At 43.2% G+C, this 27784-nt stretch overlaps 3 protein-coding genes across 6 annotated transcripts in view; 2 read left to right on the top strand and 1 right to left on the bottom strand.

The window, feature by feature from the left end:
• Nucleotides 1–1453: 1453 nt before the first annotated feature.
• On the bottom strand, nucleotides 1454–3665 carry TERF2IP (TERF2 interacting protein; the record flags this gene model as incomplete). Its single annotated transcript, XM_082062976.1, has 3 exons — nucleotides 1454–2417; nucleotides 2976–3052; nucleotides 3167–3665. The coding sequence occupies 3 exons, from the start codon at nucleotides 3663–3665 to the stop codon at nucleotides 1974–1976; spliced, it is 1020 nt and encodes a 339-aa protein (XP_081919102.1). The 3' UTR covers nucleotides 1454–1973.
• On the top strand, nucleotides 3636–11738 carry KARS1 (lysyl-tRNA synthetase 1). 2 transcript variants are annotated; one of them, XM_082062975.1, is made up of 14 exons: nucleotides 3636–3789; nucleotides 4475–4625; nucleotides 4816–4981; nucleotides 5380–5473; nucleotides 5746–5932; nucleotides 6060–6185; nucleotides 8099–8218; nucleotides 8467–8629; nucleotides 8726–8899; nucleotides 9603–9688; nucleotides 10361–10446; nucleotides 10747–10873; nucleotides 11153–11296; nucleotides 11622–11738. In XM_082062975.1, the coding sequence occupies exons 1-14, from the start codon at nucleotides 3728–3730 to the stop codon at nucleotides 11706–11708; spliced, it is 1773 nt and encodes a 590-aa protein (XP_081919101.1). In that variant the 5' UTR covers nucleotides 3636–3727; the 3' UTR covers nucleotides 11709–11738. The 2 variants fall into 2 exon arrangements, with proteins under 2 accessions (XP_081919101.1, XP_081919100.1); XM_082062974.1 differs by lacking the exon at nucleotides 3636–3789 and adding an exon at nucleotides 3821–4012.
• A 199-nt stretch (nucleotides 11739–11937) lies between these two features.
• Nucleotides 11938–27784, top strand: part of ADAT1 (adenosine deaminase tRNA specific 1) — a 26660-nt gene continuing 10813 nt past the window's right edge. For 2 of the 3 annotated variants that reach the window (XM_082062853.1, XM_082062852.1), the window contains exons 1-9: nucleotides 11938–12168; nucleotides 12420–12611; nucleotides 13379–13447; nucleotides 13701–13755; nucleotides 14472–14602; nucleotides 16032–16638; nucleotides 17984–18129; nucleotides 20017–20116; nucleotides 22509–22595. In XM_082062853.1, the coding sequence (XP_081918979.1) occupies nucleotides 12150–12168; nucleotides 12420–12611; nucleotides 13379–13447; nucleotides 13701–13755; nucleotides 14472–14602; nucleotides 16032–16638; nucleotides 17984–18129; nucleotides 20017–20116; nucleotides 22509–22595 (1406 nt within the window). In that variant the 5' untranslated portion in view covers nucleotides 11938–12149. The remainder of the gene's footprint in view (nucleotides 12169–12419; nucleotides 12612–13378; nucleotides 13448–13700; nucleotides 13756–14471; nucleotides 14603–16031; nucleotides 16639–17983; nucleotides 18130–20016; nucleotides 20117–22508; nucleotides 22596–27784) is intronic. The other variant, XM_082062854.1, reaches the window with a different exon arrangement.

Here is a 27784-nt window from a genome sequence, read left to right as displayed (position 1 = left end):
TGTGCTCTTTGTGTCGTAGTGCCTACATGTACTGCATGAAACAAATGCATGTGGAAAGGTTCTCAGTGTTACAAATGTACTTGCGTGGTTCTGCAAAGGTAAAAGCACTGCATGCAGATTCAGAAGTTTGCACTGCATGTCTACTAATTGCCCTGAAAAAGACAAACTCACTCTTAAAGTGTCACTTAGAATTATAAAAATACCTGATCTTTTTATATTGCAGACATTTAATGTATTTTGCCTGTCACTTTGAATTCTAGAGCAGGTTTGGTTAAACAAGAAGACACTGAATTGTGAGGTGCTGGTGCTGCTGAGGCACGTACACCATTCCAGCTAGAACGGGAATTTCTGGCTGCAGGTGTTGGGTGTCCTGCTCATGAACCTGGTCATCAGCAGTCCTTGGATTTCAAATCCACCTGGTGAAGTTTCTAATTTCTAAAAAAATCCTACTACTTTATTTGCCATGTTGTCTTGTGCTCTCTCGTTAAGTGCTTCTCTGGTCTTCCACAGAAGTCTCAAGTAACCAGTGTGAGCAGCGTGAATGTACCCGATAATTCTCATATTTTCAGCAGGAATGACCTGTCCAGTGAAACACAGCATAGTTGAGAGTTTTGGCATTTATTTGGTTACATCGGTTAACTCCCCAGATAATCAGTTGGTGTTTCAGGACAGCACTTTTCTAAAGTAGCAGTCTCACTATATCAAATTATCATTGACTTTCAATAGAATTTGAATTTGGCTTAACATCAGCAATTTCCTACGTCACCTTTTTTTTTTTTAATGCCGCAGAGCAATAAGCAAAAATCCCAAAATATAATTAATAAAAAAATTCAAACTTTGCTTTCTATTTCATTGAAAAAATGAATTCTAGATTTACAGGACTGACTTCAAATAATATTAAAAACAGTGACAATGACTACTGATTTCAGCCTGAAAGATGGAGTTTTTCAGATTGTGACTGCATACTAGCAATGTTCCCTCAGACATGACTTGGGTGACAGATACCTAAATAAGCTCTGAGCACTCTTTCTTTTATCTCCTACTTGAACTATTGCATGTAGCCCTCAAAGCCAGTCTGCTTTTCCCAACCAGACTATATGGTCTGGTGCAAGTGTCACTTTGTGTGGATTGAGGCTGGGACTCTTCCCTCTGTAGACATGCGAGCTGGGGCAGATACTGTTTCTGAAATCGGGAAGCAAGATGGTAACGTTACTAAACAAACCCTGCAATATTAGCACAGGAGAACATGTGGTGGGTGAGATGACTCTACAGGCCTGAGCTTTTAACTTACAGATCTTTGTAACATGAGATTGAGTATTACAATGTCACAGTGACCCTTTTTGGCCATTCCCAGTACACATGGCCACTCTTGGTCTCATAAATAAATGCTGAGATGTCTAAGTGCTTCATCTTCTGGCACGACTGTTACATTCTCACTGTTATCCCCTCTGAATGTCTGCTGCTATTCAAGGTTTATTAACAACCACAAAAAAGGTAATGACACCTGGCAGACCAGGTTATTAAATTATCATCCTCAACAGTTTGAAGTATGATATATGGCAGAGAGCAGGCTGCTACTGTACACTAATAATGCATTACAAGTTACAGCATTTAATATGACTCAGTTGGATTTTGGTGCCAACCCTATTCAAAATCCTTTGCATGCAGCAACATACAGGTAGGACTGTCTGCTGGTTTATATTGTAGATATACACTTTGCACTTTAAAGCAAATTTTCAGTGCAAACTTAGTATTGTATAGAACCCTTGTCTTCAACATTTTCTACTTGTAAATGTTTAATGTACTCAATATTACAAAAAAATATCAAATACAGGCCTTTCATAGAAAAAATATTTTAAAGCATTTCTGAAACTTTAGAATGTTGCATCGTTTTCTATCACATTTGCATTTCTGAAATGACTTTATTTAAAATTCTTGCCACAGTCCTAGATCAATCATTACCCTCTGCTTTGCTAACTTTTCCTAAATGCTACCCGTTTTGCTACATTTTCAGCTCCAAATTTTGCTATCAATTTACTTCTGACATGTTCATCATCTTTTTGCAATTCCAAATCATCCTCTCTGTTCCATATAGGGTACCCATCCAAGCGCTGCCCTGTCTGCAGAAAATATGACGTAGTTTCCACTTCACCAGTATTTTTCAGAAAGGCCTGTGTAACAGTGGACAGGTCCATGCTGAACTTTTCCATGAAGTGCTGCATTGTTTTTACTACTTCTCCCACCACATCGGAAGAAGAGCAAGTGCTTGTTGGTCTTTCTTCCCTTTGTAATTGAGTGTCAGGGAGAGTAGAGTCCTCTTGTCCAGTTTTCAAAACAGAGGCTGCTTCTCCTGGGGACTTTCCATCTCCACCTTGTGTAGAAAGTTCTTCTGAAACGTATGAAGCGTCACTTCCCGACTAAAAGTAAAAGAAGAGTCATCAATTAGACACAGTATTTTTTGGCAAGCTTCTTTTATTACTGCTACCCAACCACCTTCCACTGTGAGACTACAGTACACAAAACCCTCGGAATTTGGTAGACACAGTAAAATTCAGTAACTGAAGTGAAGCTGTATGTGTTAATGAGGATGTGCGATATCACGGAGAGGCATAAAATACAAGGGAGAATCTGAACGAACTAGGTATAAAAAGTAAACGTTAATGCAACTGCAGGAACATTTTATGCATGAGTTGATGGGATGATTTCCATTGGCCAATACAGCTTTCAATGGGACGATGCTGTCACATTAAGTTCCTCAAGTAAATTGGGCAGGAAATCAAACTAAGAGAATATGTGGCAGCAAGGCACCATTTGTTGTAAAATATGTCACTCATGACTTACATGAAGCTCCCACCCGGCCATAACACAGGGAAGTCATGGTGCAAAGTCACTAAAGAAGGTAATTCTGACTTCTTATCGTGCCGTTTTGTGACAGGCAGGGAGGCCTCACCCCGAGCAGGGTCCCCGCCACTCACCTCCATGCTCTCGAACTCCCGGTTCAGCGCCTCGAACAGCACCGTGCTCTGCGCGGGCTCCTCCGGCTGCGGCGGCTCTGCGGGAACACGCGGGCATGGGCTGCGGGCCGCCCCGGCGCCCAGCCCCGCGCCCGGCCCCGGCGCCCTCCCCGCCGCCCCGCCGGCCCTCAGCCGCGCCGCCCTCGGCTCACCCCGCAGCAGCGGCCGCAGCCGCCGCAGGTAGCGGTCCCGCATGGCCTGCCAGCTGTGCCGCGTCAGCGCGGCCCGCTCCAGCTCCTGCCACAGCGCGCGGCCGCCGGCCCTGGCCGCGCCCCGCCCCCGCACCGCGCGCAGCAGCGCCGCGTCCTCCGCCTCCGTGAAGACCAGGCGGCCCCGCGGGGAGCCGGCGGCCGAGGCGCGCGGCGCGGCGGGCAGCCGGAAGGGCTCCAGCGGCAGCCGCTGGTTGCGCTCCACGCACTCCGTCACGTACTCGGTGGAGACAGCCCCGCCGGGCGCCGCCTCGCCGGGCTGCGCCAGGAGCACGGCTCCCGGCTCCTGCACGCGGCACAGCCGCCCGCCGCCCGCCAGCACCAGCGGCGCCAGGCGCAGCTTGGCCAGCCCGGGCCGCACGTAGAACCGCATCGGGCTCCCGTCGTCCCACAGGAACAGCGACCGCGAGCGCGCCACCGCCGCGTCCCCCGGTCCCGCCATCGCCGCGCCGGGCGCGCAGGCGCGGACGCGCCGGAAGGGCGGCTGAACCTGGAGCCGAGAAGATGGAGGCCGCGGCAGAGCGGGCCGGCGAGGCGGCGGAGACCGAGTCGCGCCTCAGCAAAAAGTGAGGGAGGGTGCGCGGGCAGGTGGAGCCGCGCCGGGCTGGGGAGGCCAGGCCAGGCGAAGCGGAGCCCAGCCCAGCCCAGCCGGTGTCCGGCCGACCCGCCGCGTGTGTCCGCCCGGTGACCGCCGCGCGCCATGCTGAGCGCCGCCGCGCGGCTCCTTGGCGGGGTCTGCCGGGCCGCGCCCGCGCTGCGGTGGCGCCAGGCGCTCCATGACCAACGCAGGTCGGTGCTTCGCGCTCCGGCCGCGCCCGCTGCTCGTACAGTCCCGGCCGGGTCGGGAAATGCCGCGCCGGGCCGCGCCGCCAAGGCGGCTCCGGGGACCCCAAGCAGCGCCGGGCGTTTTTCAGTGCAGTTTGCCTTGTGTCGTTATATGCTCCGTGGGGCTGCTTGGCGCGTGTGTGTTAAACGGAAGGTCCCTGGGCACGTAGGCACTCGTACTCAAGGTCTGTTTATGTAGTGTTTAATTCAGTTTTAACTTTCTCTGAGAATTTCTATCTCATAGGAGATAAACTAAGAGCTCAAAGAAGAAAATGCTTAGACATGCTTAAGTATTTCATTAGCTTTTGGGCTGGGTAAGAGAAGTGGCAGGGTTACTTGTACAGTAAGCTTGTGGCAGAATCCTGTCATGTTTCCCTGTAGAAGTATCAAAATAGCTGCTGCATCTGGTTTCCTTCTCTTTTGCAGTGAGCTGAAGAGACGCTTAAAAGCTGAGAGAAAAACAGCTGAAAAAGAGGCAAAGCAGAAAGAGCAAAGTGAAAAACTCTCAAATAAGCCTGCCTTGACTTCTGACTCTGAGAATAACATTGGTGCTGATGAGGAAAGCTTGGATCCAAATGTGAGCATCTGGCTTCATGCTTATTATTGTTCTGAGAATAAATTATTTTTTTTATTCAAGGGGAACTAAATGGCTAAAGAGGGGAGACTTATGTATTCCTACATAAGGGCAGCTGTGTTTTATTTTACAGCCTGTAAAATACTTTCAGTTTCTAACAAAATCATTTGTATTTTATTGTTTCTGGTGACAGCAATACTTCAAGATCCGCAGCAATGCAATCCAGCAGCTGAAGAGCACCAATGAACACCCCTATCCCCACAAGTTCCATGTTGACTTGTCTCTCTCAGATTTTATAGAGAACTACAGTCACCTGCAGCCAGGAGATCACCTGACAGATGTTACAGTGAGAGTAGCAGGTAAAGACATATCTGGGATACAGAAATATAGCCTCTTGCTTTGCTAAACCAAATCTTAGCTGCTTTCAGTGATGGGGTGGTCTGTTTTCAAATTTTGTTGATCTCCTGTTACTCAGTCATGAAGTCTGCAGCAGTGTTTATTCAGACTGAGTGGACCTGTGTGACATCCCTTATAACTACAAGATCAAATTGCGATAAAAATTTCCAGGACCCCAAACTCAAATGGGTTTTTTTTGTGCACTGGTATTAACTTTGAGACTTAACTGCTTCTCTTTCGCAGTTAGTGGTCAAGTTCAGAGCTGATGATTCTTTGTCCAAGTGATGATACTGTGGCTTTTGCCCCTGTATCCTCTGATAGGGACTCTTTTTTCTGATGTCCTGCATACTTTGATATTTAGGTCGAATCCACGCAAAGCGTGCCTCTGGAGGGAAGCTGATTTTCTACGATCTTCGTGGTGAAGGAGTTAAATTGCAGGTCATGGCAAATTCCAGGTAAGCAGAGGCATTCCTCATAGCATTCTAAATTGAACTGCAGTCTGGCACCTAGAGATCTGTATCTGGCCATTCTATTCCTTCATCTTCTCAGGCTTTTCATCTATGGTTTGGCTTAGCCAGCCAGGTAATGTTTTGCTTAGGGTGTTGTGGTTGGCGTTCCTGCTAGAAGAATCATCGTTTTAAAGGATTTGGTCTGGGGAGAGACTTGTGGGACAGTTTGCAATGTTGAATTTTAAACAAAACTGCTTACCTGGGTTTTGTAATTACAGGCTCTACAAATCTGAAGAAGAGTATTTCCGTATTAACAACAAGCTGCGTCGTGGGGACATTATTGGTGTAGAGGGGAACCCTGGAAAAACAAAGAAAGGGGAACTGAGTATTATTCCTTATGAAATAACTCTGTTGTCTCCATGCCTGCACATGTTGCCTCATCTTCATTTTGGCCTCAAAGATAAGGTACTTGTCATGACCTTTTATATCTGCCCATGATATCAGTCAACAAAAGAAAGGTTTTGGTTTGGTATTTTTTTCTTTTGGCATCACATTTTGTCCAGCTGGTTCTAAAGGTATTTGTTCTTTTCAGGAAACTAGGTATCGTCAGAGATACTTGGATTTAATTCTTAATGATTATGTGAGGCAGAAATTTATAACCCGTGCAAAGATCATTACATATATTCGGAGCTTTCTGGATGAGTTGGGCTTCCTTGAGGTAAGACTTCAGTGTTTGTTTCTCTCTGCATACTGAATATGTTTAGAGCTTTTCAGCTCCAAGGATGCTTTATATTCAGGCTTGTATTGAAAAATATTTACAGAAGTGAAAATAATTACCTCAGCATGGTGTGTTTTATAAGTTTAATGTAATGGGAGCTATTCCTTTCCTCTCTTTTTAAAATTAAGACTATTCCTCGGGAGATTTCTATCCAGGTAGTACTTCAAACTACTGCTGTCCTTTCCACATTTCAGTAAATCAAGGTGGAAATAGCATATTTGAAATGGTGTTTTGCCTCTGGACGTAAATGCAGGTTTTACTTCCTGTAAGTAAAGTTGGCTTTATTGTAAGATCTATTGCAGAGTAGCATATGAGAAAATAATACTAGCTCTGCTCTCTGCTTTGTCCACATTCTTGGTTGTGCTTTACAATCAGCAAAATGACTAGAACTTAATGTAGCTTATTTACAAGTATTTATCAACTGAATCTGCAAAAGCTAGTGAGAGTTTTTTGAGAGCAGTGGGAATCCGAACCTGAGCTTTGCCATCTCTGTTGTATGTGTAGTGGCTTAAATGTCTTTCTATGATTTGTATTTGGAAAAAAAACAAAACAAACCCAAATAATTCTTAATCTAGTACTTACAGATTTTACTGTTCTGATAACTTAATAAAAAGGACCGTAAGAGTCATTCTCAATTTTTATGAAGTTTTGTTTTGTTATTGGAATAATGGAGTAAGTTACTTAGGCTTGGTGAGAATGTTGGGAATAAAATAAAAAGCAGAGAAATCAGCCTACTATACGATAGGGTGCAATCTGAGCAGTGCTCAGTCGTACCAGTACTCCATATGGCACAGTGTATGTCATGCCAAGAACAGGTAATAGTTAATTTTGAGAAAAATTAGTCGAATTGTCATTGTCACCTCCAGGGATGGGGCATCCACAGCTTCTTTGGGCAGCCTGTTCCAGTGTCTCACCACACTCATCGTGAAATATTTCTTCCTTAGGTCTGGTCTACACGTGCCTTCTTTCAATTTAAAACTTTTGCCCCTTGTCCTGTCACTACAGGCCTTGGTAAAAAGTTTCTTTGCGCCTTTCTTATAAGCCCCCTTTACATATTGAAAGGCTGCAAGAAGGTTGTCCTGGAACCTTCTCCAGGCTGAACACCCCAGCTGTCCCAGCCTGTCCTCCCAGCAGAGCTGTTCCAGCCACCTGATGGTTTCTGTGGCTCCTCTGGACCTGCTGCAGCACGTCCCCCTCTTTCCTGTGCTGGGGACACCAGAGCTGGATGCGCCGTTCCCGACGAGGCCTCACCAGAGCAGAGCAGAGGGGGAACCTCCTGGACCTGCTGCAGCCCAGGGCACCGTTGGCTTTCTGGCCTGCAGATGCACTTTGCCGGGTCACCTCCAATTTTTCTTGCACCGGCAGCTCCAAGCTGTTCTCCGCAGGGCTGCTCCCAACCCCTTCGTTCCCCAGGCTGTACTGACACCGGGGGTGCCCCAGCCCAGCTGCAGGAGCTTGCACTTGGCCTTGTTGAACTTCATTTTCTGCAACGTAGAGATGATTTTGTGACAGTGACACAGCCCGCTTCCTGGCTTTGGTAATGTGAACCCAGCAGGTTCACATTTATACTAAATATGAATGACTCTTAACGGCAACAAATAGTTGAAGTTATTTGTCTTTACTGACTGCATGGGGAAAGTGATCTTTAGTTCAGAATTGTTTGCATACAGTGGAATGTCAATAAATGAAATACTGAGGGTTTTTTTTTTATCAAAGGTAGTTGTGGTTGGTTGGTTTGTTTGATCTATAGAGTTCTGCTTTGGAAACAGATGAGATGAAAACAGGGCATTGAGATAGGAGCCTGTAAACACTTATGCCACTGTTAAATTTTTTTTTGTTGTTGTTATTTACAGGTTGAAACTCCTATGATGAATGTAATTCCGGGTGGAGCTGTGGCAAAACCTTTTATCACATACCACAATGAACTGGATATGAATTTATATATGAGAATTGCTCCAGAGCTCTACCATAAGGTAAAAATACAAGCCGCTCATGGCTAAGCCTATATTCTCCAGACTCTTGTGAAAAAGAAATGTAGAAATCTAGAAAAAGAAATGTAGCTAAAATAAGGATTATTCTTGGAGAAAGGTGGACTCATTGGCTTGGAAAAAATGGAATGTATCTTGAACAATATTTGTAAGGTTTCAGTGCAGTTGTCTGTGTTTGAGCTCTCTTAAGTCGCTTTTTAAAAGTAAGTTTACTGGAATTTCCTTTTGTTTAGATGTTGGTGGTTGGAGGCTTGGACAGAGTATATGAAATTGGGCGTCAGTTCCGGAATGAAGGAATTGATTTGACTCACAACCCTGAGTTCACAACTTGTGAATTCTATATGGCTTATGCAGACTACCACGACTTGATGGAAATTACGGAGAAGTTGCTTTCAGGTGACATCTGCAGTATTAATTTAAAAAGAGTAAGAATCTCTGGAAGAATTGCATATTATGCGGCATACTTTTCTAAACTTCAGATTCCTTTTGTAGGGATGGTGAAACATATTACCGGAGGTTACAAGATCACTTATCATCCAGATGGTCCAGACGGACAGGCCTATGAGATAGATTTTACCCCTCCCTTCCGGCGAATTAGCATGGTGTATGATCTGGAAAAGGTCCTGGGAGTGAAATTTCCATCAGCTGAGTACTTCGATACTGAAGGTTAGCTGCTGACTGTGAATGTACTGTAATGCTTCTTTAACAGAAAGACGGCAAACGTTCCTGAGTTCTGAGCCTGCAGTCTGTCAGCTGCTCTTCTGAGGTGGTACTGGCACATGCGTTGCTTTGCTCTGGTCTGTGTGTCACCCAAGACTCCAGAAAGAAGCCTTCGTGCCTTGCAGTCGATGGCAGGATCTGACTCTTTTACCTCTTCCTTTGTTTAGTGTACGTGATGCTGTGCGCTCAAGAGGCATTATCTGTGGAGTTCTTGATCTGTTGAAGAGATCCAGCTTTTTATTTCTTGTTTTTTTCTGTCTTTTCTGCAGTTGACTCTCCGTGCCTATGATCATAAGTTAGGAGTATGATTATTTTAGGTGTGTGTGCTGTTTTATTCCTGGAATCCAGAGCTTTAATGAAACAAGTTCATACACTTTTTGGTGATTACCACCTTCCCCTCTTCCCCCAAATAATAATGTCCAGCAGTCGTTTGGGGTTGTGCCTAACTGTCATCAAGCTTCTCAAATATAAGATGACTTACATTGCAGTGTAAACTGAATAAAAACAAACACTATTTTTGCTCATGTTTTCCACAGTGGATACCATTAAGATCTTATAAATCACTCTGAGGCATGTTAAAGGATGCAGAAAGAAAAAAAAAAGTGGTTGCCTTGGTGGCTTTTCTAATTTTTCTCTACAACAATTTCAGAGACTCGCAGATTCTTTGATGACCTTTGTACAGAGAAAAATGTTGAGTGTCCACCTCCCAGGACAACAGCCAGGCTTCTTGACAGAGTAAGTAAAGGTGGTGTTTGTATAATCCTAATGTCTTTGAACGTCTACCTGTATCAACAGAAGTCTCTTTATGGCAAAAATTTAGCTGTATCTGAGAAAACAAGCTGAAATGCACTTCAGCTATTTCTGTATCACAGCGAGAAAGCTTGCTGTGTCAAAGTCTTTTTTTGTGTTGTCTACACCAAAATGTAGTTTACTAATTCCTGATTAAGCGCTAGAGGATTTTAATTCGATAACTGGTCTCTTTGTGCTTAGAGCAGGTCGGCTTTATCTTATGTCAGTTTTGTCTGTGAGATCTGTGCATTTGTATGTACCTACCAAACTGGTAGACTTACCATGTAGTTCTTCTATTAACTGTATTGTCTTTTCATTAGTACCCAAAATATTGCCTGATAACTGTTTTTCTGCTGCTTTTCCTATTTGCCATTGTTGTAATGTCCAAGTTGAATTATGTTTGTTTTATACAGGTTTTGCTATGTAAGTTTTTAATCCAACTAGAACACACTCTGTTAATGAAGACATTACCATGATCAGGAATTACTAGTTGAGAAACTCTTCAGTTTTATGGTACTTTCCTCAGTAGTGAAGAGACAGAAGTAGGATGTTTGGGGAGGGCAGTGCTAGGAAAGCGGTGGTGTACTCTATGTAATTGTTTTGCTTTCTGTTTCCCAGTTAGTTGGTGAATTCCTGGAAGTCACTTGCATCAACCCTACGTTCATCTGTGATCACCCACAGGTCATGAGTCCTCTAGCGAAATGGTGAGACCATGAGACACTGATGCTGTGTAACTTTTTTTAAAACCCTCTACTCCTATTTTATTAAAAAAGGAAAAAAAAATCACGTGTGGAAACAGATTTTGATGTTGTATGCCAGTTTGTGAATTCTGACACCAGCCAAGACAGATGTTGGTTCCCGAGCTGTGAATTCCATTGTTCAGGGAAGAGGTGCTGGTGCTGCAGCTGTTACTGCAGAGCGTGGGCAGTCCTGGAGTAACGTATGTGCTCTTTGCTTCCGTAGAGATGCCAATTGTAAGGCGTGGTTGTTTTGTCGTCTCGTAGGCATCGCTCTCATCAGGGACTAACGGAACGCTTTGAACTCTTTGTAATGAGGAAAGAAGTGTGCAATGCATACACGGAACTTAACGATCCTTTCCGGCAGCGGCAGCTTTTTGAGGATCAGGCCAAGGTACGGTGTCTTGCTGATAGTGAATCAACTAATATTTTCTATGTCTAGTCCAAATCTGCTGCTGAAAAGGGTTGCTGCTACTTTGAGCGAGTGCTTCTCACTCAAGTGAATGCCTGTTATTAAAACTTAATTCCTTTTAAAGATATCTTGCTCTCTAAGAGAGATTCCTTCATCTGTTTCTCACGCAGCTGTCAATTCCCCCTTTTTGGTAGAGGTTAGCAGGAGTGGTACTATGTACCTTTGTATAACCCTCTTTTTACTATTAATTTGCTTCTTTAGGCAAAAGCGGCAGGTGATGATGAAGCCATGTTTATTGATGAAAATTTCTGTACGGCGCTGGAGCACGGCCTTCCTCCTACAGCCGGCTGGGGCATGGGAATCGATCGCTTTGCCATGTTCCTGACGGATTCCAATAACATCAAGGTAAAGTTTAGAAATGGCAGTGCCTACTGCTAGCCCTGTCAAGAGCAGGGGACAGGGTGCTGCTCAGCAGAGATGGAGTTCTGCTCAGTGGGGGATGCAGGGGACAGGGTTCTGCTCAGCGGGGGATGCAGGGGACAGGGTTCTGCTCAGCGGGGGATGCAGGGGACAGGGTTCTGCTCAGCGGGGGATGCAGGGGACAGGGTTCTGCTCAGCAGGCCATCTCTCCTAGAACAAGTTGTGGCCCCGGGGCTGCTCTGGCGTGTTGTGCCCATGGGGTCTCACTCCCCAGGGCCCTGGGGCCCGCTGACACGCTCCCTGTTCGCAGGAGGTGCTCCTGTTCCCCGCCATGAAGCCGGAGGACAACAAGAAGGAGGCGCAGCCCGGCGCTCCGCCCGAAGGCACCTCGGTGTGAGCGCGGCACTCAATAAACACGCTGACCGGCGCCTCGTGTCTGCTCTGTGCGCGTGCGCGGGGGAGGCGGGCTGCGCGTGCGCGGGGGAGGCGGGCTGCGCGTGCGCGGGGGAGGCGGGCTGCGCGTGCGCGGGGGAGGCGGGCTGCGCGTGCGCGGGGGAGGCGGGCTGCGCGTGCGCGGGGGAGGCGGGCTGCGCGTGCGCGGGGGAGGCGGGCTGCGCGTGCGCGGGGGAGGCGGCCGCGCGCTGCTGCCACCGGCGCGGCGGTTCTAGCGGCAGTTCTACCGGACCCCGGCGGCGGCTCCTCCGTGACCGCGGCGGCGCCCACGGCGGTGTGGCGGACGCCTGAGCGCTGCAGCAGCTCGCCCGGGGCGCCGGCAGCCCGGGTGCGGAGCTCTGCGTGCCCCGGCCGCGGTGGCGGGGCGGCCCGGAGGTCTCTCGGGATGAGCGCGGCGGCCTCAGGTGCGGGGCCGGGGCGCGGAGGGTGCGGTAGCGCTGCAGAGCGGAGCTCGGCAACCTCACCTGCTGCTGCGGCTGAACGGGCTCCAGCATCGGTGCTTAGCGCGAGTGATTTTGAAAACATCTTATAAATAAACCTGAAGGGGCCTTGGATATTGGAATCTGGTACAGGGGAGTGTTGTGCAGAGCAAGGCTGTAGGGTTTGAAGGGATGGGGGTTGTTAATCTCTTGTGATGGAATCCAATTCTGTTTAGAATCTGCGGTTGCACCAGGAGCCGTATGGACAGCTGATGAAATTGCTGAGCTGTGTTACCTGCATTATAAGACCAGACTCCCTAAGCAGGGGAAACCAGATCCAAACAGGGAATGGACTTCACTAGCAGCTGTTGTCAAAGTGGAGTCCACAGCCCAAAGAGAGGGTCTTGCTTGCCCAGGGAATCTTCAGGGTAAGAATGAGTTGTGAGGATTGGGGTGGGCGGGGCAAAGGGGGGAAGGACATGTCAGTCCTTGATGCCTTTTTTTTCCCCCTGCCTCCAAAATACTTTTAAAAATAAAAAACATATACCTCTTCCTGTTCCATTTCTGTCTCCACCCAAGTTCTTTCTGTGATTGTTAAAGCTTTTAGAGTTCCTGTCTGGAAAGAGATGGTTATAGTGAAATGCTGTTCTTTCCAGACTATAACTAAGAAGGTGAAAACCTGTATTTGGCTGTTCAATAAGTGCCAAAAGTCTAGACAGGACTTGCATTCCTAATGCAAGAGTGTGTGCGAGAGTGTGCTTGGCTACTGTTTGAGAGAATCCCAGAAAGGTCTCTGTTTGCTCTCCTTTAACAGACTGCATTATTACGTTGTGTGTTTGTGTTAGTTCACCATCATCTTTTTTTCCCCTTAGTGGTGCTTCCATGTTGTCATGCAGATTGTGTCCCGTGCTTCTTTGTCCTGTGTTTGAGGAATCCTACGCCAGTGTCCACTGTGTGCTGCCTGGCCTGGGTTAGCAGCCCTGCTATGGAATCATAGACTTTCTTAGCACCAGTGCTTCTGCCTGTTAAGTTCATTTTTCCAGCTGGTAGTGTTTCCTTTCTGGAATGCCACATGCCTGCTTCCCTGTACCTTCCCTTCTACACAATGTTCTGTGTGTTGTTTTACCAGAATGACTGTATGAGAGCAGTGCTTCTGGAGATAGTTCATTCAGTTAATGTTGTTTCTTTTTTTTAGTAAGGAAGGAAGTTGTTGCTATGGGAACTGGAACAAAATGTATTGGCCAAAACAAAATGAGAAAAAATGGTAAGTATGCTGTAAAATCCAAGAGTAGGCTACCTATGCTACCTTCTTTCTTGCAACTATCGTAAAATCAATGAAAACGTCCAAGGCATTGAGCTCAGACTTGTGGATTGAAGCCAGAAGTGAAAGGCAGACCTCATCTTGTCAAGAAGAGAGGCGCTTAGGCAGCCAGAGAACTGTGATCTGTCAAATCCTGTTTGCTTTGTTCATCTCCTTTTTGGTAACGATGTGTGTTCTTGTTTGGTTGTTGCTTTAGGAGACATTCTGAATGACAGTCATGCTGAAGTTGTGGCTAAAAGGAGCTTCCAGAGGTGAGCCATGAAGTTCACGTGCTGTTATCCAGTGACACTTGAGGCTGGTTGTTGTAATACAAATGGTTTTGACCTACAGCTGAAATAGCCAGATTTTGCAGCTTCAGGGATGAGACTGTAGTGAAAGAGGCAGTATTACTTCAGTGTAGGCAATGCTTTTTTTCCCCTTGGTTAGCAGGAGTTTAACCTCATTTTTACACTTCTAAATGGTGTTAAGGTCCTCTCACAAAAGTCTGTTTCTTCCTCTTTCTTGTGGAGCCTCTGTAGGAAGAATTAGGATCTGATTTCATGTGATGTCAATGCTGCTCTGACGACCAGCTGTCAAGGACAGCCTTTGTGCTGTTTCCCACATACCACTCCTCTTATTCTCGTGGGATAAGTTGGTTCAAGGAACTGAGCCAGGAAAATAGTAATGCTGCAGGCACGAGGACGTTTCTTGTGGTTTGATGCCACTAAAGTGGCTCTCACACCATCAGATGAGTTGGAACTTAGTTGTATGATTTGAGGAGGTAGTTAACACCACTGAATCCAACCCTTTGAGGTTCCAGTGATTGATTGTGTTCAGGGAGTATGTTGGATGCCATCTATCTCTGGCAGCATAGCTGATTGGTTCCTCACAGACTTTGTCAGGAAAGAACAAGTGGGCATCTAAATCTGGTGTTTTCCCATGCATCAAAAATGAAATATACGTTTAATGAAAACTTTCTGCCTAACAGGTACCTTCTCCACCAGGTGCAGCTGGCAGCTTCCCATCAGCAATGCAATATCTTTGTTCCAGGAACTGAAACTGGGAAATGGAAACTCAAACCGAATATCACGTTTGTTTTCTTCTCCAGTCATACTCCATGTGAGTATGCTGGAGGGAACCAGTGTCATGGCTCCCGCTTGTAGAATCTTTTCTGCCCCTTACCTTTCTTTGGTCTCTCTTTGGTCTGGGGTGACAGTGGGGCAAGAACTCATGTTATCAGTCTGTGCCCTAAGATGTATTGACTGGTCTTCCACAGATACATTTAGCATTTTATCTCGCTGGATATGATTAATTAGAACTCAGTAAATCTGATATGCTGCTCATTATATAGTGGGATGTTTCTCTTTAAACAATAAAGGCTACTATTTTCATTTCCAGAAACTAACATACTTGTCAGAGGTTCTGCCCTGTCTCCTGGTTGCTTTGCTCTACAGGTTGTCTCCTTGGATTCAATTTTTAATAAAAACATTGATATTTACCACAGTTCCTAAAACAAAAGCACGCAGCCACACACACAAAAAACCAAACCATGAAACAAGCAAAACCAAAAAAAAGAAAAAAAACAGACAAAAAGCGAAATCAGAACAAACAAAACCAGAAAGAACCAATACCAAACTCCCCCCAAAACCTTACTCACAAACCACCAGTCCAACCCAAAACTTTGTATGGAATGGAACGCAACTTTTCATTCGTCGTGGAAAATGCTCTTTGTGGTGCTGTTTTTTTGAAAACACACAAAGATGAGTATTGGCAAAAAGCAGGAATGCATTCTCTTGGTCTACCAGCTTATCGGATGTCTCCATGTTACCACACTCTTACCAGCATGGTCTTCAACTCTTAGTTTGTTACCGAGGAAGTCTAAGCACTCTCAAAATATACTTCATCAATATTTTGCATAGTGAATTAATTGCTCATACATTTTCATTATTTTGACGGCATTGCTGGAATATGTTATAATGGTTTTCTCTGTTAATGAGTACGCAAATGGAATCTGCATGTTCAAAGCTAATAGCAAGAATAGCGCCCTGCCTGCATTTTCCTCATGTGCCTGTCAGGCTTTGTTTGTTTTGAACTGAGCTTCAGAATTTTGGTTTTGAGCTTGTTTTAGTGATACAGATTAAAATTTCTGTCCTTATTTGATATGTTATTCTTTAATAATTCTTTAGAGGTTCGTATGGTTTAGTTAGATCAGACTGGTTTTCCTGCGAGTCTTCAGCTCTGCTTGTAGTCTGTTAAGTGCCTTTGACACCTTTTGCTTTATAATTTTTGTTTTAAATTTTGCTTTTTTGATTATTTCTTAGGTAGAACACAAAACTCAAAATTAAATATATATTAGCTTAAAATGTCAGTGAAGTCTGATTAATCATTGTACAGGGCAACCTTGTTTGAAAAGTATGTTCTCATAGTTAAGTTTTCCTGATTGCAAATCTGTGGAAGCTAATAGTAGCTGTAATATTATTGGTGTGATGTGTTCCAGTCATGAGAGATGCGGGTTTGGCCAATATTGATGTCGCTTCTTTTGTTCTAGGTGGAGATGCTTCTATTATTCCAATTAGTGAACCAGAGAACCAGCTTTCTGAGCCAAGTGATGCAGTTGGACAATCAGCAGAGCATAGAAGTAACCATGATCATTTGAATCCAGAAGATAAAAGGAAATCTGAGAAAACAGCAAGTAATCATGCAATCAAGAGAATGAAAACTGATGATGGTTATGTTTCCGTAATCACTGAAGACCTGGCTGTTGAGCAGGTATCTGTGGAACGAGAAGACAACACAGATCCAAAGAGTTATGACTGTTCTGCCGAGATGCAAAAAGCTAATCAGGACACTGCCGTAGGGAGACTGAAGGTGGTAGATGTTTATAGAACTGGAGCAAAATGTGTACCTGGAGAGCTGGCTGATGCCCGAGTGCCAGGGCTGGGCTATCACTGTGTGGGGTTATTGCGAGTGAAGCCAGGTCGTGGGGACAGAACGTGCTCCATGTCCTGCAGTGATAAACTGGCTCGCTGGAATGTGTTAGGGTGTCAGGGAGCTCTTCTGATGCATTTCCTGCAGTATCCAGTGTATCTGTCAGCAATTATAGTGGGGAAGTGTCCGTATAGCCAAGAAGCCATGCGGAGAGCAATTATTGAAAGGTAAGTACTCTCCTTTGGGAATCAGATAGCTTGCATGGAGTCAGTGAGTTATGGAAGACGTCATGTCACGCACATATCGGGACTTTGCACCAAAGGCATTTGCAGAAAATGTGACTTTCTGCAAACTTAAATTTTCTGAAAGTAGCCTTGTGTAGTATGGAGAAAAGGTGAGTACGGCTGATAGGTCAGATGAAGATTCACAAAGAGTTTCCATTAGATTCAGGATCCCCTTGGTTTCCCTTCACAGAGCAATGAGAAGCCATAAGCCACTTGAGATTTTCTAGAGACCTTCCAGCAGAAAAAGCAGCCAGAAGGGCACAAACTCAGCATAGTGAAGCCTTTTAGTGAAGTTGAACTTTCCTTGCCCTCTTCCCGATTTCATTTCCTCACGTAGGGTCTAGTGAAGTTTTAATTTATTCAGTTATCCATATTCCACAGCGTCATTTTAAGTTCCCTTTTACAGAATTGTGTTGGTGAGCAAAAGCAGCTTTTATTTCTTGCAGGACCATTCCTAAAATCAAATTTAAAAGCTCCCCAGTCTGTCCATCCCAAAGGCAATCTGACAGAAGTGACTCCAAATGAATGCACAGGTCGTCCTTTGCACTGTGGGAGGGATGTCTTGCTGCTTGTCTTTACAAGCCTTTTTATAACTTAGCATTAAATGAACTTCTTAGTTCTTCTGAAGCTTTTGCTGATTTCAGACACGCTGCTTTCAGACTTACTTTCCAGCAAGTAAAAGATGTGGTATTTTAAACTTGCTTTGAAGGGACTTGTAGGAAAACCAGTTTACTTTACACTGTCTTCCTAAGCTTGGATCCAAACTTAAATTTTTCCAGGAGGTTAATATTCCATTCAGTGAGTAATGGTAGTTTAGGGTAACCACTGTGAGACTGTACATGGAACTGTAAGTCTATTTTATATCTTTCTAATCTTTGATTATGAACCCTTAGGTTCATAAAAACAGTTGTTAATGTAATATGGTTGACTGTGTAAATATGTTAAGATTGTTGTTTTTCATTGTGGTTGCAGAAGTATATTGCAGGTTTTATCCTGTATACCTTATCTATATTGATAATGCTAGCTTTTAACTAGACCTTTTAAAATCAGTTCATCGTAGTTTTTCTAGGATGGACAAGGTCTTAAACTGTGGCGCTTTTTTTTAACAAATACTTTTTGAAAGGGAAGAATGCTCCAAAACCTCCTTGTCTCTCTTCTGTAACTCATATTCAATTCAGTTTTAATGTAAAATTAACATGCTTTAGATCATGAAGGGAAATTGCTGAAAATGGGCTTGTTTGGGAAGACCAGACTTAAAATCGCTTGCATTTTTCCATGTTTGCTTTAGGTGTCAGCACATCTCATTTTTACCAGACGGTTTTCTCGCCCAGGAGGTTCAGCTGCTGCAGTCGGGTCTCCGGTTTGAACACAGCCGGCAGGCAATTTGCGAGCTTCAGACTCACAACAAAACAAAACTTGTTCCTTGCAGTGCAGGTGAGTTAACTTGGGCTGGTTGCATAACCACATGCAAAAGTCCAAATAGAAATTAGGTGGTTTGGGTGGTTTCCTAAAATGGAACATCATTTATTGCTAGGCCAAAACTTAATTGTTAATAATAATATTCAGCTCAGCCTCTAGTCCCATGCAGGGAGTTTTCAGGCTGAATAAACACTTGGTTGATGCCATTAAGAATTTATAATCTAAACAAAGGTGGAAAATAACCAGAGAAAGCAAAGTTCTGAGAGTAATAAGGAAACAAAAATATCAAGAGACTTCTTGTTTCAGTTAGTTTTGCATTCTCTTTGGTAATGAAGAGAAGACTTGCCATGCTGAGTTCTGCTCGTAATTGCTCCAGAAATCTGTAAACGTAGAAAGAATACAGAGTAGTATAGTGTAAACGTTTTCATTGATAGAGGCTTTGGACGTTGCATTTTTTTGTCATGGCGATGAATGAATATGCAAGTCACGTTGTGATGTGGCAACATGGTCTCGTTTGGGGAAAAAAAGCAGTGGAACTGCCGCAGTGTGTGTATAGTTAAGCAGTTTCTGTAAACTGAGACGCGCCTGCCTTCTGCTGCTGTGTGCTCCTCTGTCAGCTGGAAACGGAACTTACTCTGCTACGATGGAGCTGATGATAAAATAGAATGGAAAAAAGGGTTCCTTGACAGAACTCGGATTAATTAAATTGGAGTTATTTACAGGTGCCAGGAAAGATTTTGATTCTGTGAGATAGGAAACAAAATCCATCATTGAAAAACTGTGCTAATTCACTTAGCAAAAAAGATCTGAAGCCAACTGTGACTAAAGTCCTGTGTATGCCTTTCCTTCTGTACAGTTACTCAGGTAATTCTGTTAAATAAAGACAAGTGATGCTTTATCACGCTTTTTCGCACGTATGAATTATGGAAGTTGTTTTTTTCTTGAGGGGGTAAAAACCAGAATAAACTCTGAATTTAGGACTGTTACACTAGGTATTGAAATTTGGTAAGAACATTTCACCTGGCACTTTTGAAAAGAAAAATGTGTTCTGTTTAAGATTCTGAAGATTGCAATTAGTGTGACTAAATGAAAGAACAGAAAATAATTTCATTTTTGAGTAAATTTTTACCTGCTTGTCAGAATCTGATATCTTCTGACCAGGTGGTTTTAGATACTTTACATGTGGAGGGTTTAATGTTTAATACCAATTTTAATATAGTAGAGTGATATAGCATTGTACCTGAATCACAATGCAAGTACAGTCTACACTTAGCAGAGTATGGCAGTTGCAGCATACAGTCGAATCATAATACGAGTGTTATTAACATAACCAGTTTCCATAATATGGTGTATTTTTTTAGTATCTTGAAAAGCAAGACAGCATCACAAAGGAGAGAAGCTGTGAAAATTGTCTTTAGAGTTAATGCATGTGCAACTGCTTTGCCTGTTAGGAACGCAGAAATGGGAGAACTTGGGGAACAAAAATTGCTTCAAGGCAGAAGTTAAAGGAACTCTTGGTTAGGCCGTCGGTGGCAGATTGGGCATGTAAATCAGTTTTGTGTCTGTTAATATGCTACCTTTTCCAGACAGGATGCACAAAAGAAAGTAGAATACCCCTAAAAAGGGGAGAATTAGAAAGCTGGAGGCCAAATATTTAGAGGCATGGATTCTTGAAGGACCTGATTAAGATGAAAGTTCTGTGTATGTATATATATATATAAATTTTTTATTAAACAGAATTTACCAGTTCTTTTAGATATTAGAGTACTCGCCCTAGAGAAACACGGTCCTCTCTATAGTTTGAGTTATTTTGGGAAGCAGCATGGTGTCCTGTGAGCATACAGTATGAAAGGAGCTGTTAAGTTCTGCTTTTGCGATGAGTACATCTCTGTTGTTCCTCAGCTATCAGTTGGAGTGCGGTCCCTGAACAGCCTCTGGATGTCACTTCGGATGGTGTCCGGCAGGGAACAACAAAGAAGAGGATTGGGAGCCAGCAGAGCAGGTGTGAGAACATTGTGATATCTGGATGCATGTACCTAATTTGTTAGCACACGTGCCTCTGTTAGCTCATGTGATGTGTAGTGTGTTGTCAGAGCAGAAGGAAATCCACCGAGTGGGGAAAAAGGGAAAAGGCAGGGAGCGGAGGAAGAGTCACTGTGTAAGGACATGTTGGAATGACTAAAGTTGAATTAGGGTTAACAAGTTTATCCTATTCTTTGTCACTGTTGATTAAAGAGACCATTGTAGATAATGGTGGTGGGGGACTATGATAAATTTTTGTTAGAAGACAGCTTATTTATTGATGAAGTTAGTAGAACTTTTGCTTTGTATCGTTTGGGTTCATGGCTATGAAGGAAATCTGTGTGTTACAGGTCTGGCCGGCTGACCTGGATGTGTGATTGTGAAGTGTTGCTTTGAAATGTGACTTTGAAGTTTGAAAATGTTATGAAATGCTTACAACAGATTCCTAATGCAAAACATATCACCTTTCCAGTTGTTGTCTTGACACTGTGCTCTTTAAGAAGCATCATAACCTTCTATCCACTGTTAATGTTTAAAGAAGCAGTTACGTATTTTTCTTGTGGTTGAATTACTTGTAAACTTCTGCAGACAAACGTCTTCATCTCTCTACACTTTCCTCAGTTTAGTTCAGGTGACCAAAATTATCTCTGGTCTGTGGAAGTTCAGCTTGAGGGTTGGGGTCACGTTTTGGTGGTTGGCTGCTTGTATTACCGATTTATCAGTGGCCGTATTGTTCATTTTTTCCAGGCTTTCTGTGAGAAAAAATATAATCCTGACATTTTGTTAGCACAGGTGACCTGGGTGACTTAGCGTGTCTTCCGAGACAGGCTTTATGTGCACTGTAGAATATTAGTTTCCAATATGTGGTGTGTAACATATTCCAGAAAACACGTGAAAGATTAAACAAGCCAACCAGCTCCATTTCCTCAGTAGGTTCACATTTGTTACACAGCAGTATTAAAACTGTAGAGCCATCAGCTAGCTACCAGTTTGCACAAAACTGTAAGAACTTAATTACTCTTGAGAGATCCTTCTCTTTTTTTCCATGTGCTTGATATTCACTAAAACATTCAAAAGTTACTGCAGCGCCTACAGGACTGTATGATTGCAAAGGACTGTTTTCCTTAGGAAATCAGGATTGAAACTGTGTCAAGGAATAAGTAAACTGTTTACACTTTTGTGATAAACATTTACAAAAGGAACTTTTATAATGAAAATAAGGAGTAAAGCCTTTTTGGGAGGGGTGTTTAATAATAGGCAAGACTTTGTTTCTACCCTGTTTGTTTTGTACCCTTGAGGAATCTCAGGGTGATTGGTGGGGGGTGTTGTTTAGGGTTTTTTTCCTCTTAGTGTGCTAGGTAACAGTAAATATGAAGGAAGCTAAAGCTGACTAAAAGGAATTTGTAAGTAGATGTCTGGTATGTGCTTTTGTTAATGCTATATTAACTCAAACACCAAAATGTATAATATAAACCCTCGACAGATTAACATGAGATGAGATTTTAGAGCATCTTTGCATGCCAGTTTGGGGGTTCTTAAAGAATATGCTAGCAAAATAGGAAGGGGTTTTTTTATTCCCCCCCAAGGCTTCTGGAGTATCAGTATCTGCACATATTGGAGACCTGAAGCACTTGTGGTGAAGACAAGTGTATAAAAATAATATAATTAAATAGAGAATATAGCTGAGGCTTTCAAATACAAACTATGCTTTATAAGCAGCTCATCTTGTTACTTTCTCTTTGAGGAAAGAAAAGGGCTTCAAACCGACAGATGCGTATGATATCTTCAAAAGACCTTCCAGACTTTGATTCATTGTATTTTTTTATGACTCTCTTTGTATTTAACTGTCCTGCAGCTGTTGCTGAATGTGTCCTGTCACCATTGTGAGAAGGGCAACATTACTCCAGATATTTATTCTGATTATTTTATTTGTTCTGAATAATACTAAGGTTTTTTTTTGTTTGAACAAGCTTTTGGGGTCTTTCTGTGCTTGTTTGATCAGTTCTGGGCCGGGGCCTGGCTGCACCTTGCTGCGGTTCTGAGCTGACGGGACAGTGCAGTCTCGCACAGGAAACAGCGCGGGGATGTTAAAATGTTCTCTGCAAACTGACAGCGCTGGCTGGGACAGGGCGGCAGTGCAGCTCTTTGTCAATATGACATTGAAAACAAAGGGAAAAGGCAGCTGGGCAGCTCAGATGGAGTGGGAAAAGATAAATTGCGAAGAACTTTTACATTCTTTGAGATGTGAACATAATTCCTGTATCAGAAATGTTCAGCTGGGATGTACTGCTGTGAGCAGTGTGTTTCTGATTTCTTTTTTCTATCAGAATTTCTGATTTCTTTTCTTCTCTTTTCTTTTTTTTCCCCATCAGATCCAAGATCTGTAAAGTGGAACTCTTCCATATGTTCAAAAAGCTGGTGACAAGTATTTCGCAAGAGGATCTGCCAGACACTCTCCGGTAAAGACATTTTTGTTATATTTAGAAGACTGATTTATATCTTAATGAAACTCAAGTATCTTAAGAAACATCTTAATGTATCTTAATGAAACTCAGTGCTGTGATGATATCAGAATCTGCTCATGAATCTCACCTTAGATGAGTTCATTGTTAAAATTTGATACTTGAAAAATACGGCATGTGCTTGATGGGTTAGGAAGACTCTCTTTTTGGTCTTTTGAAACACCTTCTTGGAGAAATAGCTATCGCATCTCATGCATTAATGATGGGCAGAAGAAATTTCAGGTGGATTGTTTGTGTGGAGTTAAGGTAAGAATTTGAGGCAGCTGATCTCTTGTGAAGGCTTACTGCTTTTCAGAAGGGTAAACACTGTTCCTGACCCAAGAGAGCCTGGATCTGGTGTCTCTTAGGCAGCCCTAAGCCCCTTCAACTTGCTGTCTGGACAGAAAACTCTACTTTTTATTTTCCTTTTTTCTCCCCTCTGGGTTCAAGTGGCCGTGCACAGCTGGGACCAAGGAGCGCAGAGGGACATGAGGAGGTAGTATTTTTTTGAAAACATGAGCTGTTTATATCAGCTGCCTGCAGCACTGTACCCTTGGTAGTGTTCAAACCCTCCATCCCAAAATCGTCATGGGGTTACTGATATCTGGTCAGTGTTTAATAATTCAATCAAATGCCACTTCACAGAATCACAGAATGGTTGGGGTTGGAAGGGACCTCTGGAGATCATCTAGTCCAGCCCACCTTATTTCATAAGAAGGAAGAGTTTGAGTTTAAAAAAAAAAAAGTATATTTTTTTAGAGAAGTCAAGGCTAACATTTTTTTTCATCTGAGTGTATGATGGAGTAAGAGCTCGTGAGTGAGACGGTGTCGGCTCTTTCTGCAATGCAGACGTCACATAGATGGAGACCACCTGGAAAGAGCAGAAAGAAGCTTTTGTCTGAGGAAGCCATGCTTGGAGGTTTATGTCACATCATTAGAAACAAGTTTGGTTTATCAGACTGAAGTTTCTTGTGGTAATCATCCAGTCTGGCATTGCATTGCGTGCATTACGTATTTGTTGGTATTCCAGCCCAATTAGCTACCGTAGAGCAGGGCATAGCTTCATATATACAGAAACTTATCTCTCACTTTGGTGTAGAGATTCTGAGAAATGTAGAAAGTTCCAAATCCATTGCTTTGCAAGGTTTATTTTCTTTTGGACTCATTTCCAAGTATGGTTTTGCCAGCTCTGGGATGCGGTTATACCAATTGTGAAGCTAACTTAGCTGCTTGTAGCTGCTGATGGGGATGGTCCTGCAGCAGGCGCTGCTGCTGCTACTACTGTAGATTGCTGTTTTCTCCCTTTTATCAATAGCACTTCTCCAACCTAATGGGGAGCCAGTTCAACTAGCTAAGGTGGCAGAAAACAGTTTCCTTGTCTTCCGTATTTTCTGTTGGACTAATAAGCTGAATTAGCTCATGGAAAGCTAAAACAGATAATAAAACCCACACAAAGCAAGAAGGAGGGATGTGTGGTTGGAAGCAGGGGAGACAGGCCGTTTCTGTCTTTCCTGGGCCCAAGACATTAAATGAGATGAACTTAGCCAAAGTAAGTGTACCCTGGGTCTTTAATTATTTGATCTTGCTTGCTTTTGAGTTTTGTGAATTAAAGATTGCAGTTACCTTCTGTGTCTATAGAAGTGTCTCATAACTATTTTGAAGCTCTGATGCCAACATGAGCCATGCTTTTGCTGAAATGGTTTCAGCTGATTCTGTAAATAAAGGTGCACTTTCTCCTTAATTCAGCTTAAAGTATGAAATTATTAGCCTTTTTTGGGTGGGAGTTTGTTCTCTCTTGTTTAGCCATCATAATTTCTGCAGGATAGAGTGTGAGCTGGTGCATTATTGGGTAGGTGACTCATTGTGCTGATCATGTGCTGCTTACATAAAGTCACTTCACCTCAGGGCTTTTGTAGACTCCAGTGGCTTTGTAATTTCCTTTGACTTTTTTGTCCTCTACCATTTTTCTGTCTGGGCTTCAGCTGACGAGGTTCAGCTGATTTGCAGATGTGGCATCATATCTAGGCTGCACAAACTCTGCTTATACAGCAGAGGCGCTAGCTCACCAGTCAGCTTGTGCAGTTGCTTTCCTTTTGAAGTCTTTACTTTTCCTACACTCTTCACTTAAAAATCAAAATAAAAAAATGTCTTTGCATTGCTTTTTCCTTCTTCCCTTTCCTTTTTATAAAATATTGATGTGTTTTCTTCCTTTTTCTTCCTTGCCTCCTTGTCGTCTGAATTTGAGTGGACTTCAGATAAGAAGTCACACACCCTCAAACTGTTTCCTCTAAACTCCTGTGTATTTAACTGTTAACCCAGTTTTGTATTTTCTTCGCATTCAAATGTATCTTGTTATCTCCTCCCACAAAGGGCCAGCTCAAGTGCTGTGCTGTCACCCTGGTTCCTTTTCCCACTTTGCCTTTAAGTTGCTGTCCTGTTTCTTTTAGTCCATTTGTGGTCTCTTGCCTCCCATCCTTTCTGCTCCATCAAGGGCAGCTAATTCTGTAGTCCTTTAAACTTTGCTGAACAACTTGTCGTGGTAGTTGTAGGGTATATTAGGATAAGGGTGATTTTTCACTTAACCCTTCATCTGCTGTTGCCCCTGTCAGACCTGGGATACTGGGGCAGCTAAAGCTTTACATGGAGCTGGTATACTGATTCTGATGTTCTTTTGTTTTTCCTCTGTCTAAAGCTACTTCTCTTGCTTTTTGTGCCTTCCTTTCTTTCATTCATCACTCCTCTCCAGAGAATCACTGGGGGCAGGGTTGACTTTGCTGGCTCTCCTACAAGGTCAGTTTAGGAATTTGCAGTGGTGTAGCTCAGCTAAGGTGCTAAGCGCAACATTCAGCAGTTGCTTTTGTCAGGATTAAGTTCATTTTCTTTCAGCTGAAACTGTGAGAATGAAGTGGTGTTTGGCTGGCATTAGCTACATCTTCACAAAGAACGAGATAGTGCTGTATTGTGCTGTCCCACTTTTCTTTCTGATAATTTCTGTGATCTCTGTCTTCTGTACCTTACTTAAATTCTCGCTCATCTCTCTAGCTAGACTATCCAAAATTGTATTTGCTTTTTAATAACCTCTTACCTGCCATACTTCATTCTCTTCTGTTGACTCCCTCTCACATATTGTTTCATGTTAATGTTTTGAAATTACTGGTACAGAAATCCATCTTTTTTTCTTTTCATATTTTCTGTGCTCACTGTCAAAAGAATGGCGATGCTCTGGTGGTGGTAGTATGGCAAAGGAGGTGTTTTGCATTGTTGCGGATTTTTTTTCTTCCCTTCTGGTAGAAAAAGAAAAGTGCCTTGTTCATCACCTGAGGAAGTGAAAGCTTTCCTTTGTCATACAGTGGTGTGCCCCATGCGGGGTCACCAGGCATTGCTGTTTGTGCAAGGTGTGGCTGGCTGTGCAACCCTTCGTCTGAATCTAAAGGAGAATTTGTAACATAAACCTGCCCTGAGTTTCTTGCTGAGCTTATTAAATGGATGACTGATCCTCTTTTATCTTAAATTGCAGTCAGGAGCCATCACAATTAAGATCATGCTTTCCTTCTCCTTCCCACTCAGTGTGCAGCATGGACGATTCCAGTCCCACTGAGACCGGACTGGAGGGGTGGGCTGTTGTACAGAGGGGTGCAAGGACTGTCAGGTGGCTTTAACATTTAAATATCTAGACTAAAGTATAGGACCTTCACTTGGGCTTCATGTTTAAGATTTTTTGCCAGCATTCATTTGTGAGAAACAAAAGGATGCTGCCAGGTGATTGCTGGACATTTCCTGCTGGAGTGACTGGGAGTGATTGTAAGGAAGTGTCAGCCTAAGGAAAGCAACTGTCATGGGATGGGTGCAGTTTCAGTTACTGCTGTTCTCTGATTAAAACGAAGCAAACAAACACATTTGGTAAGAATTTTGTTGCAATTTCCTGCTTCCTTCTGAATTTTCTTTTCAAAGCTTGTACATGAAACAGTTCCTGTGATAGCCCTACCACTGCGTAGAGGCCCGCGGGACAGTTAGGTCCTCTGATCTAAAAAAATCTCTTCTATATGGCACGTCACAGATGCTTGTTAGGTCTTTGCCAGATTGAAGAGCCTTTTATTAAGTAGTATTTTCTGCCCCATGAAAATACTTATCCAGCATAATCATTTCAAGAGTTGATTTTTTTTTTTCTTTAATTACTCTATTGAGCTTCTGCATCTTTTCCTCTGTGTGACTAATTTTTTCCATATCTCAGATGACATTGGAAAAAGCCACAAAGCTCAATTTCCAATATTTCGGTAATGTTTTGAAAATCTTGTCTCTCAAGCTAGACACAGCAATACAGTAACAATCTTCCAAACCCTGCAAACCCTTACCTTACTGTTAAAGCTTGCTGTATTAGAGTTGAACGCATTGAGTTACCTCACTCTTGTGACTTCATTCTGTATCTTCTTCACAATTGGTGTCGATTACAAAGTTCGCCTGCAATGACTGCATTTTATGTGAAGCATTGAAGAAGATACTAATAGAATCAGGTCGAGCATGGCTTCCTGGCCCCCTATCACTATGGATTCACAACATATTTTTACTTATTGAAGATCTGAGAGCTTTTGGCCTCTTAGATGCCATTCATTTTCGTATATAAGTAATGTTTTGGTTGATGCCTTGTGCTTATGTCAAAGTTCTTCATGTGCAATATGTCTGTAATCTCAAAAGTGCATTATGGGTTGAATGTAAATGTTTGATTATGGGGTTAAAGGCAGGTTTGTTGCTGAGAAGAAAGTATTGCTTTTCTTTGCAGGCTACCTTGCTTGTGAGCCCATTTCTGCTCAGCATTAATGTTTTCAAGCATAATGGTGATTAGTGTAAAGCTTTTTCCAAGAGTGTGATACCTTTCAGAATGAAATCTGTGGATCACCTCCCATGTCTCTGGCACACAGTCTTTAAAATCACTGTCTCTTTCACACAGAGTGTGTAGGGGCAAGGTTAAAATAGTAAAGAGAAATACAAAAGGAATGTAGTCAGGCAGACCTGGATAGGTTGGAGATTTAATGATTGTACTGAACTCTGCTGGGGCAGCAAACTAGTGTTTGCTTCCACCAAAAAAACGTCACAGGTTCTTCATTAATGCTCGGAGCCTTAATGGCCCAACCAAAGCTGAGATACAGTCA

This window comes from Streptopelia decaocto (genome assembly GCF_964273445.1).
Source record: "Streptopelia decaocto genome assembly, chromosome: 11".
Classification (NCBI taxonomy): Eukaryota; Metazoa; Chordata; class Aves; order Columbiformes; family Columbidae; genus Streptopelia; species Streptopelia decaocto.
This window is presented reverse-complemented; position numbering and strand designations above follow the sequence as displayed.